Source organism: Cygnus atratus, chromosome 21 (assembly GCF_013377495.2).
Source record: "Cygnus atratus isolate AKBS03 ecotype Queensland, Australia chromosome 21, CAtr_DNAZoo_HiC_assembly, whole genome shotgun sequence".
Taxonomy (NCBI): Eukaryota; Metazoa; Chordata; class Aves; order Anseriformes; family Anatidae; genus Cygnus; species Cygnus atratus.
The window spans coordinates 1,799,265-1,821,040 of record NC_066382.1 but is presented as its reverse complement, the minus strand read 5'-3'; the positions used below and the strand labels follow the sequence as shown (position 1 = coordinate 1,821,040).

Sequence of the window (21,776 nt, the reverse complement as noted above, 5' to 3'; positions counted from 1 at the left end):
ACAGAACAAAAAAATAAAGTCTCTTCATCACAAATACTGCAGCATTAAAATAAACACTTACCAAAATAAACAATGAGATATACATATATATATTTGAGTGTGTATGCTATAGAGTGAATCATATTGTTGCTTTAAGTCACAAAAGCACAATATAAATATGGAATTTCCTGTGACCTCTTTTCCCTGTTGTAATAAAAATACATTCTTTACAGTTAAAGTAAAACTAGTGCAAGTCCATTCTGCTGCTCCTGTTCACCCCGATGACTGGATCCATATCATTTACATGGCACTTCATACTTAAAAATGACACTGAAGATTTTCCCTCCGAGACGATCGGCAAGCCAGGAGTTTTTGATAACGGCAAGCTTGAGGCTCTCACACTTCAAAGCTGCGTAATAATTCGTGTGGATGGCACGACCCATGCCTTCAATGATAACCAAGTCCGTCTTCCGTTCTCTGACCAGCACGGCCAGACCTTTATCTAGGCGGCTGAAATGAGAGGTCTGCTTAGAAACAGTCATCCTTACACATGCTACAAATAAAGACAGACAAGATGTTCTACGGGTTTTAGCTTTTATAGAAAAGGTGGTGGGGTATGGAATTTCTGATGCCATTAAACAAGGAACATCTTAATCAAAGGAAATGGGAATGAAATGTAGTTTTGAAAGCTTCATTAAATGCATACAGAATTGGGATGTCCCAGAAAACACAGGTTAAGTTCTCTCTGCAGTAGAGAAATATAAATAAATAGATTAACAACATGAAATGCTTCTTATGCTCAAGTTGATGGCTTGGTTGCACACAGTATTTTGCATCATCAATAATTAAGTTGCCCATGAAACTGACAACATATAATTGCTGAACACCAAAATGAAACATAAGCTGTAGAACAACTAGGAAGGCTTGATCAATATCACAAGTCTGCAAATCCAGACTGAGCAACTCTTAATGATTTCTGTGAAGTGTGGCTGAGATACTCCAGAGCACATACGAAGTCTCTGGTTATACATCACCAGATGAAAACAAATAAAAATTGGGTACTTTGCCAATATACCTTAGGTCTAGACATGGAGAACTTGAACCTGTCTGGACCAACAGCAGCTTCTCTTCCCTCAGTGCAGATCTTGATTTAAAAAAATATAAAAATAAAAAGAGTTACAACATCGTCTGTCAAACATAGTCATGCAACGCCAGTAATAAGCCAGACAGCGAATAGGTGAGTGTACTTTACAAAGGTTTCTTTTCCTGCTAGGACTCAGAAACATGTTTCCTTGAGCAACAGGTTATTTAGTTTGTTTTTTTTTTTGTGTGTGTATATATATTTGTATATCCTCTACATAGGATAGTCTGTGCATGATGTATATTTTCCTCTCTTCATTTTTAATATAGAAAGTACAGTAGTTTAGTAGCTTGAGTCCTTATCGGGGGTGACACTAACAAGAAATAATGATGTACCTCAAGAACCCCTTTCTAGATTTTTCACCTTAAGCTGCTCATCCTCTGTATCTTACTTCCAGGTTGCAGAGTTCAGACAGCAATAAACACAAATAACAACCGTGTTAGAAGGAGAAGGAACTGGTTTCTTTTTCTTTCATGTTTTGTATGGTATGTAATGAAGACGGGTTATATGCTTACTGAATAACTGGATCCATCGCTGCTATCCGCTCTGCAACAATCAGGGATTCACTGTAGGTGACATCATTCAGGGCAGGGCCAGAGTTACAAGCCAATATAACCTGAGGCAAAGATGTCAGAATAGTTCACTGATTAATGCAGTCCATACATGGTGTTAGAGCTGCTTGTTTGTTTAAAGACTGTCATTGCCTGGTTTATAAAATAAGAGAGGAATTGAGAGACGAGAAGGCCTGAGCGGCCCAGTCCTCATTTCCCCCCACCCCTCCCAAGTTAACCAGCTACTTCAGGTCTTTCGACATCATAAACCCTGGTTTAGCAAACTTAGATCTGACAGAGTCCCCCCTTGCTCTGTTACTTTTTGCAGTCTACTTAAAGTTAGACCTCAGAGTACCAGGGATTTGGGGACTGAAGCTCATTGCCCTAAATTGGATCATTCCCAATTTAGGTGTGCTGAGCCAGTCTCACAAAGTGCACTGCTAGTAGATATTTAACAAACCTTTAACCAATTACAGAAGCTCCATTATGTGCTGACTCTACAACAAAAACCACTTACCTCTGTCCCTCTAGAGAGGAGCTCTCTCACAAAAGGAAAGACTCCTAAAATTATGTCTATTCCACTGTTATCTGCGAAAATTAAGGCACATTTATGAGGGGGACCCTCCTGCAAGAGAAAAAACAATGCATTCAGAATTTAGCTCATAATTTAGTTCATTGAATAGTTCATGTTATTTAGAAACACTCACTTTAAGACCCCAGGTTTTATACCCCTAAATGATTGGCAATTTTCATTATCTAGCAGCAGCATAACACTTCACCTACCCCTGATCTTAAGCAAAATCAGTTTCCCTAGGATTGTCTTTGCACAGTTATTTAAAACAGCCTATAGTTATTTCGCTTTATTTGAGAGCTGTCTCAAACTCTATTAATTAACCTACAGCTGCCAAAGATGTGTCTGACTCCAGCAGCTGGGAACAGGAGCTTACTTCAGAGGGTTCTGAAGGGTGGGGAGTCACACCTATAATCCTACCATTGGGCGGCTAGATTAGAAATCCCATTTTGTTACTTCATGTAGCTGGAGAATAACCTTCCCTAAAACAGAAGCAGCAGCATGGACAGCTGCCTACACGAACATGTTGGTTATCAGGGTGAACCTACCTTTGTGGATGTTTTAAGCTAGCATGCTGTAAGGTGAACAGGATTTCCTTCTGCCAGGAAAGGGCAGGATAGACTGCTGGGGGCAGTGACATCCTAAAATAAAAAAATATTTCCTATTCTCTATTAACCTTTTGATTTGTTCTAAATCTGATGTTATGAAGTTTAGTTCACTGCAGTTTGTACCAGCAGAAGAATTTCTACTGTAACTAATGCTCAATTCCTAAGAAAAAAAAATGGTCAGGACAGTGCTTGAATTTCCTTAATTAGCACTGTCATGAAGGATTAGATCTTAGAGGTCTTTTCCAACCTAAATGACTCTATGATTAGATGATACTTTCAAGACACAATATGCAATGATTTGGAGCAGTCTACTTATACCAAACTTTTGTCTATCATTTCCAACATAGATCTACAGAGAGAACCAAAAAACACTTACGCTTTTCAGCGAACCTTAATTAAATAGTAATAAACATCACACAGAGCCAAAAAGCTTTGCTAATTGATTAATTACTTTCAGAAAGCTCCTTAATTAATGCAGGTTTTAGCTTGATTACTGAGATGGAGGAACAATGCAGACATTATATTTGGGTTCAAGTTTTCAAAATTACAGGTCTAGCTGTGTAGAAATAAGTGCCCTGATAAAGAAGGGAACTATGGGTATGTTGGAAGAGCTCTGAAAGCAGCCGGGTTACAAACGTTGCAGTTCCTGCAGGAATTCAGCTAAGAAACTTGGTAAGTAATGAAGCGTCAAATTCCTTTTGTTCCTTTCTTTATGGTAAGGCTGCTGAATTACTGGTACTGTATTGACAGAGTTTATTTTGAGTTGCCTGAATGGGGTTCTGTTAAATCTGTTAAAAACAAGCTAACAAGGTTTTTTTTCAAGATTAATGTATTAAATTACTCAATGGTTAGTAACAATTGTGGCATCGTACCTTCAGTCGCTCTAGCCACTGACTGTAGGAGTCTTCTAGCCAGGGACGTTCTGCGTCACAAACAAAATCGTATCAGTGTTACTTTTAGGCAATGAGTAAATCTGTACGTTAGGTCTTTTTAAAGATGCTGAAGCAGTTGAACTCAGGTTTTGAATGTTAAAACTGTATATTCAAAGAGTTCTTAAGCTCTTAATTATGGGAATATCTCAATTACAGTGCTCTTGAAATGGAATTTTCATACTAAAGCAATGGAGTCACGTGAGCTAAATACCATTAGGGCTCATCCTAAGATGGATGGTGTTGTACTTGAGAGGACACTACTGCTTTGACAGGATTAGAACAGTACAAAAATAGCACAGCCAAGATACTCCAAACACCTGTGCAGCTAAGACTTCTGTGCAAGGAGATAGGCTTTCAGGTTCCAGTTCCTTTGGAATACAAAGAGCAACGTTCCCCCGAAACTCTGTAACCTGTACTTCAGACAAACCCAGCAAGTATGAATGGGTCCTCATCATCTGGGCACCAGAACTGTCACAATAAACACCTTCCCGCTCTCCTCCGCTCACATTAACACAACATCCAGTTCCAACCACCACCACCACACGTCTCCCCCTGTACCTTGCAGTTTTGATTTGGCTTCTTCAAATCCAAATTGTGGCTCAGATTCCAGAACGCTGTATCACAAGAGAAATAAAGGGTACACATTAAGCAACTTAATCACATAAAAACACAATTCAAACATTCCTCTAGCAGGTGGTCAGCAACTTTATTGCATTGATTATCATATGGAGTGTGGGTAGGTCCAATGACTGAGAAACAGACACGTTGTTCTGATGTTAAACACAAAAAGCTCAGATGTATGTTAAATTAGAGCATTATTATGCTAAAAGGAAAAAGCTACAGCAATATACAAATGTTTGCAGGAACTACTCTGCAGGCAAAAAAAAGAAATCTTTTGGTCCACAGACCACCATAAATGTAGTCAGGGTCTAAAATATCTGCATAGGAAACCAGTGCTACACAAAGTCTGATTTGAAGATTAGTTCACTGAAGGTATTTTAAAGTTGTACCTGTGTAGGCAGGGAAAAAAAAAAAACAAAAACTAGATACAGGATTTAAAAGCTATTGGCTGTACGTATAGCAAAGTAGTTCCAAACACTTAGGTGGTGATGAGCATACAGGTAATGAGGCTAGATTCCAAGCTGCCAGTTAAAATGTTACACCGTGCGGGCAGTGCTTGCCAGTCATGTCTCAAAGTTCCTTTCATCTAGTACTGACACCTAACTCAGCCTGTACATCTCTTAGTTCCTTCCTCAAAGAGAGGGAGAGCTACACTTACCACAAGTAGCAACTAGACTAACTGCCCTTACAGGTGGCAGTTCAAGTTTCTGTGGCTGTGGGCAGCATCAGAAGTACCCCAAGTCTAAGAGCGCCAAGGCAGCCTTGAATCACCTCGTTTTGAGTGGACTTTTTTTGGTTTACTCAGAGGGGAAAACTCCTTAAAGATGCAGAAAGGGAAAGGAAGAGCTGAATGTCAGCTGTGAGGCAGTGACTATCTCCCATGTTATTGGATCTACGTTATCAACCCCACAAAAACAGCTGTAAAATCGAGAGCTTCAAAATCAAAAATATTTTAAGACAGCCGGCATTTATATCCTTATGTGAATTCATAGCTGCTGAAAGGATGTAAGGAAAAAAGCTCTCAAAACAGCAATAGAAGTGTATGTTCATCAAAAATACTTAGTATTTAGTCATCAGAAGAGACCACCCAACCTAGCTTACAGCCCATTGAATGAGTGATATCAGGACAACTGTGGGTTGCAGAAAAACACCGTATTTTCTACTAGAGGCACGTAGTACCAGATTAAGTACAACACATACCCAAAAGCAAGGCTATTAACCATGCTACAAGCAAAGCAGCCAGGCTGGAATATTAAATGCTCTATCACTTAACTCAAACACTCACAGCAACGTGTCTGCCAGGTTTTTAAGGGTGGAAATGTAAACTTTGCTGCACCACAACAACGCTTGCAAATAAACAACCAACATATGATTACGGTAAAATACAAACTATAATTAAAGTTAGATGGGCACACTTTATTTACTTATTTTTAAAACGAACAATTGGATATTCTGTGTCTTAAAAGGGTGCTTTTAAAATATTTAACACCTACTCTGAGACTGCTTTTGCTCCCCAGTCAAAGACATTCCCCGCAAGAAGTCCTTTCACCAGAGCAAACTGCCTCTCCTCCCAGCCTAATGAATCCAAAGATTCGATTACGCTTTGAAAACATTTTAAGGCTATGCCATTTTCTTTCTGCTTTACCTGTAAGAAAGACATGAAACATCGGATTTATAGACAAAAAATTCTTACCCATCATTGGTTGTCTCAGTCCCAAGACCGCGTTCAAGCATTCTCCTCTACGTTCATGGCCTCTAATGGACCAACAAGTTACTGTTATCAGCATGCTTAGTATCAACAAGAAAAAAGTTTCCTGGGATTCTAATAAAAAGCTTTATTAGTGCTAGTATATGTTCTGTAGCCTAAGAATTACTTAAAAAAAAAATAGATTAGAGGTATGATAGATCTTGGGCAGACTGGGGAATGGAAGAACGGACACACAAAAAAGACACTTAAGCAGCAACATGATCCACCAAAACCAGGTAATCTGCACGAGGAGGTTTACCACTGGCAGTTTTACAAAAACTGGAGGTGTTTTTTTGTGTTTAATTTTTGCTTCAAGAGGTTCATCATCCCAGACGCCTAGAAGCTCTTGACTTTTTTTTCTCCACTTCTACCTCCAGTGAGATCAGTGTTACATAGCTAGTTCTACTTAAAAACGTAGAAGTGGTATTAAGTACCATCTTTACATCATCTTTTTTTGCCACTATCTTGTCTGAATTACAAAAAAAAAAAGCAAACATAAGTAAAAGCCACCTCACACAGTTTTGACTCTTTCTTAGAGTGAATGTGACATCTGACAGTGCAGCTATGGAGAAGCTTCTACATACTTTGTAGAAACAGAGCAACAGTCAAAAGTCTCTGACCAGACACTGGCACTGCTATTGTTCCTATGTCTACACAAAAGAGGTGAGGATCAGACCTACGGAAAGCTATTTTTTAAAAATGATGACTTCACACGTCCTTTCCCCCAGCAAAATAAACTCCAAAGAGTGAGCAGCTGCAGAATAGCAACAAATTCTTTTAAGAGCTTCAGGTTATGCATTTGTATTACATACACTCCAACCCAACTCAGCAAAGTATCTCAACAGTTACAAAAGCAATCAAGAAACTTTTTACAGCACAGCAGGAAATTAACCCAGAGACAAGATGCAGGAAAGTGGCACAGTTTGGTTTAAGGAGAGACTGCCTCAGCAATTAAGGAACACAGTGAACAGATTTGTTTTGTTTTTCCAGGCCTTTTTGGGGAGCGATGGTGTTGGGGAGGATGACTTTGCTTGTGAGACACTTCCTCCCTGCCCCCAATTTCCTTTTCTTTCCTTTTTGGGTCAGGAGAAGGAAAGAAAACACACTTTAAGGTAACTAAAAGCACACAGAAATTAACTTCATACCATTAGTGACTTTTGCATGGAGCTCTTGAGATTGTTAACTGCTCTACAAGGTAATACTGCCAATTGCCTTTTACAACTGTCTGAAAATCTCAGATTTATTCAGAAGTACTCACAAAGCTACACGTAACTTTCCTTAATTTTGAAAATGGTTTTCGTACCATGAGGAGAAAAACAGGAAAGAGAAAAATTCCTGAAGTCTGCTAGACTGCAGTAGTAGCCTCAGTATAAGAGGAAGTAAACTGATTACTCAGAACTGAAGTTCTCAGGTCACTTATAAGGTTATCCATGAGCAGAAGTGGAGCCTCTCCATGTGGTCTCCTTACTTCTAAACTGAAGGAAACACCTCCTCACTGAAGGAGCAAGTTACAATAGCATCTGATGAAGGACACCATGTACTCATCAGGAGCAGGATGGACACCACCAGTTCCCTTCTCAGAAGTACAACACAACCAAAGCTGGTAACTTTTTGTTAGCACTATCCTCACCACGATTGCATTCAGCAGGTTAGAGGTCAAAGACTTTACATCCCACCAGCAACTGCTGTTTCTCCTCAGAGCAGCAACCACCAACCAGTTAAAGCTGCTGCAAGGTAGTTAGCACTCTCCCTATATAAACCATTACTTATACAAAGTTTTAGAGTATGGAAAAAGTGTCTTGAACTTACACGTTGTCCACCCTGTAAAACAAGAACAACTTACCTTTGAATAGGGATCCGGAAAATTGAACTCGTTTAAACAGTGTTCCCTTGTATCCAAAAGACTTCTAACTGTTAAGGTACCATATGCACTTTAAAAAGGGAGAGGGGAAAACAGATCAACTACTTCAAACAGAAAAAAGGTATTTTCTCCTGTTTCCTCCATAATTAGGATGAATTCCAGTAAGTCACGGCATGTAAGACAAACGTTTCAGTTAAAAGTCTTCACATGCCACATGTGTTAAACAGTCTCTAAGTGGTGAATCTACTAAACAGACTACTTAAATAGAGAGGGAAAATGTTCAGAGCAAAGTTGCCAGACAATTGAACTAACACATTACTGCTTTTAATAACTTCTAGGCCATTAGTCATTTTTCTGCTGAGATAGAATTTAACTGAGAAATCCTAATAGGGAGATCCCATGGTTCTGTTCAGAGGACCTGACATTTGGCACATCAACTTGCTCCAGCCTACGTAGCTTTGTTTGCTCTGCTTAATATTTAATAAAAGCTTTTATTTAGCTTTTAGTTAGTTTATAGTTTGCTTTTAACTTGCTCTGCTCAACAGAAGCAGCCAGGTGATGAAAGCAGGAAAATGAAAGACACTTACAAAGGCTGCTGTCTGAGTGTCTGGAGCTTGTTCCAGTATTTCTGTCGGAACTTTTCAGCTCTCTCGGGTGCATCAACAGAATCTGGTTGACTGGCTGCAGCACGCTTTGCCACCTGGTAGAGAAGAGGAAAAACTGAAGTTACCAATCAAATTAGGTCAGTTAAAAAGAAGAGTAAAGTTCAGGCTGAAAAACAACCCCTCCCTTTTATTCTTCAGTCCTTTTTCAGCCCTTTTATTCTTCTCCCCTTTATTCTTCAGTCATCGCTCACACATAGAACTCCTTTGTGACATTTACCCCATCCAGTGCCTCCTCAAAACAGGTAAGCCAGTATTTTCTGGCCATGGCATCATCCGTGAGGTCAACAGTGTCTGGAATATAGGTCGATGGGTCCTTTAGCAGTGGCAGGTTAACAAGCGGTCTCTCCAGCCTATCCATTTCAAACATGTCAAACTAGGTGAAAAACGAAAGATTTATTAGAGCTTTTTCAGAAATTGATTCATAACAAGTTAAACTAGCACAAGGCCTACACAAATCCGTAAGAGTTTTATACATCATCTTTGGGTCTAAAAATGCCTAGTAACAAACAGGAAATAACCAACCAAAGCCAAGTTCTCCCCCAAGTACAGGAAGCTACTTTCTGAAGACTGGGAGGAGATAAACCAATGAGGGAGGAAATAAATAAATAAAAAAAAACTTGACATGAAAAACACTGGCGTGCTGATCAACAGAAGACAGTAAAACATGCTGAGCTCCACTATAGTGCCTTCTTTTCAAAAGCACTTTTCAGCAGATCCAGTCTTAGAATAATTTAAGAACCTTAAGGTATTTTCTAATTGCTTACTGTATGCCAGTTTCACTGTGAAATTGGAGTTACTGTATTTAAGAGATGACTGGGATCTTGCTCTTCTGTGCAGTTATATATTTCTCTCTTCATAGGAAGTAAATAAATGATGCTTAAAGATATGGAACATCAGACTCAAAATTCTCAAGCACAGTATTTCAACGATAGCAAATCCAAGCTACTTCAAAGAAAGGGCAGGAGACTAATGTTTTCTCCCACCTTTGGTGAGGCAGAACAAGACCAAGTAGCAGCCGTGATCTGCTTTTATGAAGCATTACATCCAACCATCACAGATGACAGATGACATCATCGTGCACAACACAACACCATCACACATGATACAGGACGCTGTGTTAGTCACTTCTTTCGGTAAGCAGCACAGTCCCAGGGACAAGAAGCAACTAGCTTTAGAATAACTGTCTAGGCTCAAAGCACCACTGCCAAGAGAAAGCACCTAGTTCTAGGAAAGACAACCACATACTGTACCACTCCTGGTTCTCTGCATGGGGTAAACATCAGGTGATGTGCTCATGAGACCAGAACTCCCAGCGTAATTCTCTCCCCAGCTATACTGGTTTGGATCTAGAAAAGAGAAAGAGAGAGAGACACATAATCTGAAAATAAAACTGAAAATACTCCCATGCGCGAGTCTAGAGTCAGCACCCCTTCAGAGAAGCTGTTTCACTGCAAAAGCCATTTCTCCTTGACTTTATACATAAATCAGATTTTTTCCCTCTAGGCCCCAGTAGGTATGTTTTAACTTCTTGCTGACTTACCTACCTCTAAAGAGCTTCAAATTAAACTGAATGAGACACAAGACAATTGCAATTCTAAAATCATTTTTTAAACCACTTTTTTATCATTAATGGCTATAAAGAGCAGGATGTCTTCAAAGCATTATAGACGGCTAATTTTTCTGTCATCAGAGAACTACTTCCTTATTTCTAAATATAAATCCATTATTAACAGAATATATTGCAAAACTCTCAAAGCATAGTGTAAATTTCATATAAACACTAGTTATTTCTAGAATTTTTCTAGAAGTTTAAGTTCAGATGTACAGAACACGCTACAGAAGTAATGTCTTTAATTCCTCAGTAGCTGGTTCCCTGCCCACATCTATAAAGTGGGTATGAAATGACTTCCACATCCATTGCTCTGAGGTACATTTGATATTTACTACAACTAAGTATCATTAACCACCTCATTCTTTTTTCCACTATTAGTAAGGTACTGAATGGCTTGCTAGTACATCAACAAGAAATTAAAAAAAAGAAAAAATACAAATGGCAAAATTCAACCAAAGCATCCTATACCCAAAGAATGCTGGAAAGAAGTGTCTCATCCTTCATAAATATCTGTGAGGCTTTTCACTCAAATGAGTAAGTTTTGAGATGCCGGTCTTCTGCAGTACATTAACTGAATTCAGAAGCTGGCCTCTTAAAGAGGAGGAAAGTTCTCAGAAACTCAATTTCCCCAATTTGATTTTGAGGTATGACTGCTCTTTGCAGAAATGCAGAAAAGAGAAGAGCCAAATCCTGCTGGATTCTCAAAGGTGAGCAGGAAAACAGTGAGAAATTAACATGTTCTTGCCAGAATATATAAAGCAAAGCCCAGCATCTGTGTTTATTAGTGCCAAATGTATTTATTTAGGCAACAACTTACATGCAGCCTCTTAAGAGAAACTTGGACATTACACTGACATTTCAGAACACAGCATATACAGAACATAGCAATGCTGTACTTACTGTCTTGTTCAGCTCCTTTTAAAAATGCCCCAATGGCTCCCAGGTAGCCTTCATGTCTCAGGAACAATGCCTGAACCTCTCCCTGCCACAATATGAAACATTGCAATTGGATGGTCCCTGATGGCTAATATGTACTTCTTCGTCACTAGATTTACACTTAAATTTAATAGAAACAACTGAAGATGATAATATTCATTTGTGCTACATTCTAACACATTCAGTAATTTTAATGGTGCTCCAAAAATGGTGTTTCTGAAACACAGCTTCAGGAGGACCTGCTTACATACATCATTCCACAATTCTAAGACAGCTGGAAAAAAATACATGCAGAAGTGGTGCGTATTCTAAGCCTGCGCAACCACAGAAGCAGAGGGAAGCGAATGCTTCGCCAGGAAAGACCACCGCATCATTCCCTGAATATTCAACTCCTCTTGCTTGAACAGGCTGGAAATATAAGGTCGGCTGATTTCTAGGTCATCAACGTGTGTGCCACTGCGCATCCACCACATTCAAGCCACTGTTCATTTTCTTTATTTCATTACACTGCTGTTTAACATGCAACAATATACAGTCACCCTGTACGTTCTCCATAGGCATTTACCCCACCAGGTTAGTTAGCTTAAATGTTGACGTATAAAAGAATGCCAGGGAGAACAGGACCACCACCCACCCTAGCACCCGTAGCTTTCCTAGACAAGGCTGAGTGAGACCTCCTCTGAAGGATAGTAAGCCAGCTCTACAGCAGATAATATCAGAAAAGTTAACGCTGGGTTTAACTATAGTGGAGGGGGAAAAAAAAAATTACAGTGAGATTTTTGTATAGACTGAATCGCTGATACGGTTGTGCTTACAAGAATTTAGAGCTGCAGTTTTGTGGTAGTTTTCTTGAAACGCAACCAAGGTTTTACAGAAAGACTGCAATGGTGAAACAAAGGAAAATAAAGCGGCATATAGGAGTCTCTTGCTTGAAGCACTGAGATGAGGTAAAAAAAAAATAGCATCAGTGGTTCTATAAAACTGTGACATGCATTGCGAAGGTGCAGTAACCGATCTACCCGTACCAAGCAGTAAGTGAGCTTTTGGACTGCACCGGTTTTCTACTGAAATATCATTAGTATTTGCCACAGCCTCAAAACCTGGAAAGAATTACAGCTTTTTTTTTTTTTTTTAATAAAACCACCAACAAAAGCCCAAACTACCACCACCAATATTAGCTGCTAATTATCTCAGCAGAATAATCCCACATTGCATAGCCTGGGGGGTGAAAAGAAATAGTTGAAGTCAGCAAGAGGAATTGAATAACAGTGGCAGCTATCTAAGAAAATAGTGAAAATTACTGTCAATCAAAAATAAATAAATAGAGAGAGAGAGAGAGAGAGGCCAGAGAGAATTCCTAGGCAATTCACATTTATTTCACCCCTCCCACAACAGATCCTTCTAGCCCTGCCTTACCTACCTAAGAGCAGTCCTTTAAGCTGATTTAAGGTGGGAATCTATTTATTTAAAGTCCCCCAACCTCCTAGAAGAAGATACCTAGACACATGAATTTGCTATTAGGAGAATCTCTGTTTTCGTTACCTTTGAGAAGAAGTTGATACTGTAGGTTATTGTGCGCATGGTAACCGGGTGACCCCGAATAAAGAATCCTCCAAAATATATTTTATCTAAATTATGGAGTTTGGCATAGAGGCAGGCAAGTTGACCAATGTCATTGCTGATCATGTGTAGTAAGCTTTTTGCCATATCTTCTTTGGAAAACTCTTAAAAGAAGGAAATAGCAAGAAAAATTAAACACAGCTGAAGAATGCTCAAAGGAACCATACAGGTTTCTTTAAACAAAGAACCTACAGCTAGAGAAAAAAAAATCCCTTTGTTTGACCAGTCTCTATGTGTGTAGAACAAAGGTGTTACCCCCCAACCCAAAATCTTGTTATTAACCAAGTACCAAACAACAAGCAGCATGTATTTGACTGAAAACACTGTGGAAAAGCACTGAGCTGCTGTGAAATATTGCTTGAAAGAAGTCTGCTTGAAAGGTCAATAGCAAATGGCACGAACTCCATTTCATCTCTAGGAAACATGGATAATGGTTCATCCATCCACCTCGATGTGTGATGTGCTGCAAGCATTTTATTAGAACACTGCAAATAAAGTCGCAGGTTAGAGTAAATCACTGCCGTAGGTCTTTTTCTGGACCAACACAGCCAATTGTATTTTCCACATAAACAAACTAGCAGTGGGCTAACTAGACAGTTATTTTTGTTGTTTGCCTAGACTTATGGAATCCCAAACTGAAAAACTGAATGCCTGCTTGCAAGGCAGTACTGGATAGTATCTCTAATCAATAAAGTATCGTGCAGGCAAAATAAACCTAGGCAAGATCATAAGAAATGCTGGTAGTTATCTTCCAGCTCTACTTGCCTGGAGAACGTTACAAACGTCAGATTCCCAAGGGCTGGAGGACATGGTTGAATTTCTTCTCCTCGTTAGTTTCAAAGAGCAACTCTAAGTAACTGGAGCGACTCAGGCAGTGTTCAGTGCCCCCTCTCAGCCCACACGCATAACATAGGGAAATGGATAAGGCAGCATCCATTTACGTTGATGAAATTGGCAACTGTTTCTCCATCCTGATAAGCGTTCACAGGAAGCTTGTACAAGTAGCAAATCCATGCTGACAGGCAATCTAAAGTATTAATTGTATAGCAAATCTTGGGAAGATCTTTTCTATACTGATACCTTTATCTGCTGTAGTAGATTTCCCGAAGCTGCTAGCTATCAGATTTCCACTTAGCCCCAGGGTCTGGCAGGCGCCTCCGTACACATCTTTCACCAACATGTCTACATTTGTGTGCTGTCCCTTTGAAGCGAGCTGCAGCAATTCATCAAATTTCTGAGGATAAGAAGCAGAGTTACTCCAGGTTTTTGGGACAGCCAAAAATCCTTGCCCACAAACTGAGTTCTGCAGCATCCTTACTGACAAAAATAAAAATAAATAAACAAACACAACAAACCAAAACAGGGGCTTTGAATTGGAACCAACCCTGCCAGTAAAAGAGACAGCATTTCTAATAACACAGATTTATGCCAAGCCCACATCTTATCAAACAGACTGATCTTAAGTTGGGCCCCTTCCAACCTCAATCATTCTGTGATTCTGTTATCTACAAGTAATTAGGTGAAGTTCCCCATAAAAGTAGAAGTGGAGTGCACAACTAATCACTTTGTCTGTCTTGCAGTATTCTGGAGAACTGAAAAGTCTCTGGCAGAATTATGCCATCGAAAACTTGAGCAGTATGAAATAAGGCAAAATTTGCCAAATTCTGCTCTCCGTGCAACTCCAGTGAGTATGGAATTGACAGTAGGTTGTACAGGCATAAATAAAAAGGACTTTATCCAGCATCACCAACAGGATTGGATATTATAATATTTTGGCAAGTAAATTACCAAAAAGTTCTCCTAGTCTAGCACCTTTAATCTCCTCCAGATTAGAGCATATGAAAGTCAGAACCCTCATATATCTCTTATCTTGGAATGAAGTCAGGAACACAGTAGCTAACAGCAAGCAGAATTATGTCTTCATGAGGCATATAAAAAAAAAAAGCTTAAAAACAAACAGTTATCTGTCTTTACAAGTGAAGAGATGTATTAATGTCCCTGAAATTAAACTTGCACAAAATCTGCATGATCCCAATAATTAATATTTATAGATCTGTTAATGCTAATTTCCACTTCTACAAAACCATAGAAAATTGGGAGCTGACATTGTCATATTCTACAATTTGATTTTAAATGCATCAGACAAAAATATTGTAGGTATGGGTCTTCCCTTTGACATTTTCTTACTTGGTGCATATGTAACTCTAGCTTTTTCTACATTGGTGACATTTAGGAGCACATATTTAAGTCACATGGATCTCTGAGACAGGAAAAAACAGCATGATTTAAGAGCTGAGTTAGGCAGAGTAGTACTAGATCAGGCCTTACTCTGGCAGATGACCAACCTGGGATTTAAGTGTTGAACCCTTGGAAGTGTAAAGTGTAATGTAAGAGAGGTGTAACTCCTCCTCCCTACTTCCAGATATTTTGCAATAATTAGGAGCTCTCTCTCTTGCTTCTGTGGATACTATTCCAGGTACTATGCAGGCATTTCATATTGAAAAAGAGTACAGAAAATGAGCAGGCCGCTTTGAGCAGGCTATTCTTTGCATCATAGCCATTATTCGTCCTTGTTGACCAACTCCTTGACTCAAGCAGGATCATTATTTTGCCACTGCTGAGCATCTTAACGTTTTTGCCTCTTTGTTCTACTAGTAGTTTTTGCATTTAAAGCTTCCCTTTATACATCAGAAGCACAGAAAATGCAAACACAAGTCAAGGACTCCGCCTTTTTCTAACAGTTTAGGACCATATGCACTTAATGGAGAGGTATTAAAATCGCCCTCACCACTGCAGAACTGCCTGTTCTGTGTCTGTACAAGGCCAGCAGCTCTCTGAATAAAACGTAACGCCCCACAAGAGATATTTTTTTTCATTTTCTAGTGCAGTGATGTTGGGTTTCTAGTTTCCTATACAAATATCACTTAAAATCGTTATTTCTCCTATTTAAAGAGTTATAGCATTCCACCTCTTAGCACATCTTTTATCACCCCACGTCCCTTAAAACCGATGCTCTGATACCTTTGTTTTTGTGAGCAGTGCTCCAAGACCCCAGAAGGTTCCACCTCCAATTGAGCTCCCTCCTATCCATTCAAATTTGTCTTCTGTTTCTACCTGTCAATAAAACAAGGCAGATTTGTCTAGAAAGTCATATTATAGCTACACACACACACAGTAAAATATGAGAGCATGTGGGGTTTTTGAGAAGTGGAACTGGTGCAGGCAGAACTATTTAATTGCATAAACATCAGGTGAGTTCTCCAGAGCTACATGTTCCACACATCTACAACACAAGTAGTATTTGAAATCTTTGTATTTAATTCTAGACCAAATATCCTACTTATGGACATTACATTTAATCCCCTAAACAGTGTATTAAAAGAAAAAAATGGTTCTGATCTGACAGCCTTTGTCCTGTCAGTTAATATAACAACTTCTCTAAACACCAAGTTAAATTTTATTTAAAAAGATCCCATTCACTATTGCAGGAAAACATTCATAACTATGTAAGAAAAGAAAAAAAAAATATTTTCTTTCTAAACATTGTATTACCCATGAAGAAACAACTACAAATCTAAAATAGTAATGTTTCAGATCAACTCTGTCAAATTCTACAACAAAACATTTTAGCAGCCACTCACCTTCACTATAGAAACCCCAGAGCCAATATTCACCAGTAAATAAGGGAAAATATTTGGGTGGTTTGTCTGAAATCGGAATTCTGTATCTGAATCTTTCTGGTATGCAAACACTTCGTGGGGTATGTTCCTCAGCACGAAGTTGCATCCTTTAATGAGGCAGGTCATTACGTCTTCTTTATCTACTCTGAAGGGGAAAGAGAGAGAACCTTATTATAAATTTCACAGCCCTACTGATAAGCAAGTATCCTTTGCATTAATTTTTAAGACTTTACAAGAAGGAGATACTAACCCACACTATATGGCAAAAGCCCAGATCTCTTAAACCACAAAACCGAGATCTGCATATGTACCGACGTTCAACTTCAGTGGCAGAACACAGCCCAGTGCTGGACTGCAGTTACACAGTAACTTTGATCTTACATTAATCATGCTGTCAGTAAAAATAAGTCTGCTCCTGTTTGCTTGGTTCTATTGCCTCTCTAGTGTGCTAGTGCTAGCACAACTCTATGTGCACCCATACAATAAAGTAGGTCAGAAACTTATCTGGCAATTAATGGAACAAACCGATTTTCTAACACAGCATAATATTCTATTGCTCTTCTGCTGCCTTCTTCAAAAAGGACAAAAGGCCACCTCAACATTTCAGCGCTCATTTAGAGCGGATTATAACAACTGCAAGGCGCTTACTGCTGGCATTACCAAACACAAGAAAAGAGACTTCACAGGAATAATGGGCTTCACAACTGTACATATCCTGAGCAGGAACACTAGGAACATGAGACATAACTTAGATAAGTGACTTCTGTGAACTTCTGTATTATGTATTGTTGCTGACATATGCTGAATTTCTGAAAGGAAATATCATAAGCCCTTTTTTGAAAGCACATAAGCAAAGCACAAACATACATCTCCATTAATACAGAATACTTTAAGTTTGTCAGGAAAGAGAAGCTGCTTCTACGGACCAATCAAGTATGGTTTTGCCCATTTAAAAAAAACAACACATGCCCCATAGTACAAGAGAAGAGGGGAACTGCAATCTAGTCTTGATTAAATGGCACTTAGTAACGGCCAATAAGGCACTGATTGAGGCTGGTTTGAAAAAAAATGTTAATAGAATCCTACCTATCAGAAAAGAAAGATATTGAAAAAGCAGTATAAAAAGAGATGAATGGAGTACTTCAGAAACTGAGGAATATGCTGTATGAGAGGTGCTCTGAAGTTCTTCCCCAGTAGCAGCAGGTAATGTTTTTTGTTGGTGTAAGTGAATGATATGTTTATCTGTATTTACAGAGGCTTTTTTTAGCATATGGCTTTTGATAAAGTTTTTGAATGGTAAACTTATGAGGCTGTAAATTCAGGAAACTACCATTCCATCTCCTACAAGGCTATGCTGCATGAAGTTGAGGCATGATCTATGCAATGAATTACTATGTTGCCTCAATTATTTACTTCCGGGCATGCATGGAAAAACGTTAGAAGCTTCGTAACTTGAGAACCAGGCAACTGTAGCTATTAGGTACAGAATAAAAAGCATTTGCCAACAAGACTTTGGCTTTTAATTACACAGTCTGCCTTTTGTAGATTTCACCTTTAGATCTTAAATACTGACTCATAATTAAAAAAACACAACTCAAGAGTAACAGATCAAAAGTTCTCAACTAAAATTGTTAGTAACAAGCTCACTACCTACTTGCTGTAGTTCAAATGTTATTGCACTTTATATATTATTGTAGGTTTTGTGTAGTTGGGTGTTGACCAAGAGTTCAGAAGCATGCTACTGTCATCTAGGATACCACCACTGAAATGCTGCTAGTTGAGAAGAGTAAAAAAATAATCACTGTAATTACGATACAGAGTAAGTTTAAAAATGGAATGGGTGCAAGCCAAATCCTTTATACAAAAAGCTGTGATAATACCATGCTTTCTTCCTTGTTACTGCCTTTCTTCTAGCCCCTGGTTTCCTTCCTGTTGGCTCTGTTACTGGACCCCTGCTGTGTCAGTTCACGATACAGTATCTTTCTACAACTTACCTTCAGTCTGATCTGACCAAGATGCAGGCACAAATTCTCCTGCCTCAACTGTGCTATGTATACGGCTTTTAAAGGCAAAAGGGAAAGTTAGTCTACTAAAACACACTTCAAAGAAACACATTCCCATAACTAAATTTAAACAGTTTCACTTACTTCAATCCCAACTTCTTTTCAATAAGATCTTTGAATTTATAGGCGCCACCACCTGTAGCTTTGATGACTTTAGTCTCTGTATTGACAAGATGGTCTTTGATGAAGTCTAGACAAGTCTCAATGTATGTGTTCTCAAACTTAATGAAGTGAAGTCGAGCTGTAATCTCCTCCTGAACCGATATTTCATACAAAGGTTCATTTTCTATGTCCTTTAAAAGAAAACAATTTCTTACAGATTATTCAAAATCCTTCCTGAAGAAACAAGGATATATGTTGAATTATTAAGCATCAATACTTGTGCTTCCTAGGCCTTATAACTCTGTTAATGCTACTAAACATAGTATCACAAACTACTTTCAAAAAGAAATACCATTTAAACACATCTTAGTATTATTTAAGCTGGGAATATAATCAATTTTCTTGCGTGTATTAGACGCGCATGAAATCTATGTATGAAACAGTTATGTTTACTTGTTTTTTCACAAGTGTCATACCAATTGGTCTAGAAAATAACTATTTCAAACATTAACTGTGCCATCCATATGTATCTATGGTGCAAACAAGGAACATAACCGAGTTTGCTCATGCATGGGCTGTACAACATTGAAGCCTTGCAATTTCAGCAAAGAACATGTATGATGAATGTATAATCACGTGAATTTGTATCTAGAGATAGACTGAACTTGCAAAGCAAAGTAACCACCAAACCCATGCTAAGGGTTGGTTTCCTGTGAAATACGCTAAAAGGTTTTTAACCAAAGCCACACTCTGAGCTGCTGTGCGAATGCTTAAGGATATTGTGAGCTCTGTCAGTAGAAACTAGAACGTGTATTTTAAAGAGCATTGCAGTTTCAGATAAGATTTCTATTGTACTATGAAAAGCCAGCCTAGGACTTCACTTCTAGTCCTGGCTGTACCTTTCTTGTATCATATGCAATTGACTGATGCAGTTCTCACCTTTCCAGAATGATCAAAGGATCTCACTCTTGCCACTTTGTGCTGCACAGTCGAATAATAAGCCAACTTGGTTAATGAACCACCTGTTAAGAAGATGACAAGTAATGATGAATGCCTCACCTTAGAGCAAACAATCTCGCTTATGTTTATGTACACTTTGCCTAACAGTTCTTGTTTAGCTGAGTTCTCCTCTAGTAAAGCCAGATATAATTAAGCTAAGCGCCTACTGTAGTGACCCAAAGAACCCTTGACTGGAAAACTGATTTTGCCTAGTTAACTCCAAATGAACTACTCTACTGGTAAAGCTCCCCAAGGTGAGCATGTGCCCACCTCATGTTGGAGACTGCTGAAGATGAGCAGAAATAAGAAACCTGAAGTTCTGCTCTGTAGCTAAGTGAGGACTGAAGGTTAAGCATGGATTCACATAGCACCTACTTGCTTACCTTGTTAGTAAGATTTCTAGAACCCCCCAAATTTGCTGCTCGTAAGAGGATTTTATTTGTACGTTTGCAGTGATTGCATAATGTATGAAGTCAGACTGAGTAACTTTGTTAAGTCATTTTTCTTAGGGCAAAACAGTACCTGGTGGTAACTTAACTCAAGTAGGTATTTGTCCATGAAAGTCAAAGTCATGAAGCCATTAATTTCTTCAGAAAAGTGGGGGAAACCTGTTAACCACTTCTGTATTAAGGTATCAGTATGTTTCATAAAACTCTCAGCTGCTGTGGCTGTTTGAGGAAAACCTTAATTTTTAAATCCGAATAAAAGTAGCCTGGACTGCAGAACCACTCTTCTTATACAGAAAGTCAGCTCTGACTTGGTACCCATGTCGAGAACACGAGTACAAGGCAGGCAGAAGGCCCATACTTCTCAGTGCTACAGTTTTAGCATGTGGTTGAATTTAAATCTGTGTGCATAATCGGCCTCTTGACAATGATTTGGCATGTTACCCTCCTCGGTAACTTTACCATGCAATCTCATAGAATGTGCTGTAAGAAAGACCAAGCAAATAATTACAAGCAGCTTCTGGGTTAAAACTTAAGTCTTGACAGTAAGTAAAAATCTGTCTGTTAGGTCATAACATAATGACTAAATGCAGTGGCCCTACACTCTGCCTTACGAGCAAATAAAATCAAGAAATGCAGTTTAGGCAAGTGGAAAAAATAATCGGTTAGTGCTTGTAGCTTTGCCTACATAGCAGTACTCTCAATTCTTCCATAGTGCTGAATAAACAAGGATTTTTTTGCAGCCTCTAAGAAAATGAAAGGCTTTCTCCAGCAAAATTCAAGTGAGGTCAATTTGGAGCAATCACTGGCAGACACTTATAGCAACAAAAGCAGTAAAGCTTGCCTGCCCTCAGATCTTGTTTCAGGTCACTAGCCAATGCTTTAAAGTTTCTGGTAAACAAAATCCAAACTGTTCTGCTGGCTTACTGCATAAAGGTGAGGTTTTTTTCTTTTTTGTAAAAAAAAATATATATATATATATATATATATATATATATATGTTTCTCTGCTAGGAGGAAAAGCTTACTTTAAACCAATTGCAAAGATTGTTTTCAAATGCAATAGTTTGTATGGCACTGATAGATGAATTACCAATATACCTACATTAGTAGCACTAGCTAAATGCTTCATAAATGTTCACCTAGTGATGCTTATACCTCCTTCCCTTCCTCAATCAGTTTTTAAAGACTTAAATCCACTCAGAACACCAGCTGAGCCACGCAGCCAGGCTTTATAACTAATCCTGCAGCTCTAATTCTGCTCTGACCCTCAGGAAGTGCCCATTCCAGCTGTTATTTTAACAGGAAACAAACAGCTACCTTCTGAGGGTGCAGAGAGGCTTGTGGTGTGGTAAAAGCCCTTGTATTACGGTGTGTTCTCCCCCCTGCAAGCCCCCAGCACCCAGAGCAGGGCAGGACCCAGGGGATTAAGGGAGCAGTGTGACCGCATGGTGCCGTGACGGCAGAACACTTCATTTTCTGTGTTTTTACGCCCTTTTACTGACTAGAACTTATGGAATGGAAGCAAAACGCGTGCCCGGGCTCTCCCCGGGGGCACCCCCTCGGTGCGCTGGGGCCTGGGGCCAGCCCTCAGGCCCCGCCACGGGCTGTGGGGAGGAGCAGCCCCTGCCTGTGGCCGTCGC

General features: G+C 39.1%; 1 protein-coding gene across 1 annotated transcript in view; it reads right to left on the bottom strand.

Annotated features, from left to right (window-relative positions):
• Positions 1 to 68: 68 nt before the first annotated feature.
• The window catches only part of PANK4 (pantothenate kinase 4 (inactive)), a 22,329-nt gene continuing 621 nt past the window's right edge, over positions 69 to 21,776 (bottom strand). Inside the window, exons 2-19 of the mRNA XM_035557542.2 lie at positions 19,629 to 19,711; positions 18,672 to 18,880; positions 16,486 to 16,669; positions 15,866 to 15,958; positions 13,925 to 14,078; positions 12,767 to 12,948; positions 11,189 to 11,270; positions 9,922 to 10,022; positions 8,894 to 9,049; positions 8,599 to 8,711; positions 7,994 to 8,081; positions 5,897 to 6,048; positions 4,341 to 4,396; positions 3,723 to 3,772; positions 2,189 to 2,296; positions 1,636 to 1,736; positions 1,055 to 1,123; positions 69 to 489 (exon numbers count right to left, since the gene is read on the bottom strand). Of these exons, the coding sequence (XP_035413435.1) occupies positions 276 to 489; positions 1,055 to 1,123; positions 1,636 to 1,736; positions 2,189 to 2,296; positions 3,723 to 3,772; positions 4,341 to 4,396; positions 5,897 to 6,048; positions 7,994 to 8,081; positions 8,599 to 8,711; positions 8,894 to 9,049; positions 9,922 to 10,022; positions 11,189 to 11,270; positions 12,767 to 12,948; positions 13,925 to 14,078; positions 15,866 to 15,958; positions 16,486 to 16,669; positions 18,672 to 18,880; positions 19,629 to 19,711 (2,195 nt within the window). The 3' untranslated portion in view covers positions 69 to 275. The remainder of the gene's footprint in view (positions 490 to 1,054; positions 1,124 to 1,635; positions 1,737 to 2,188; positions 2,297 to 3,722; positions 3,773 to 4,340; positions 4,397 to 5,896; positions 6,049 to 7,993; positions 8,082 to 8,598; positions 8,712 to 8,893; positions 9,050 to 9,921; positions 10,023 to 11,188; positions 11,271 to 12,766; positions 12,949 to 13,924; positions 14,079 to 15,865; positions 15,959 to 16,485; positions 16,670 to 18,671; positions 18,881 to 19,628; positions 19,712 to 21,776) is intronic.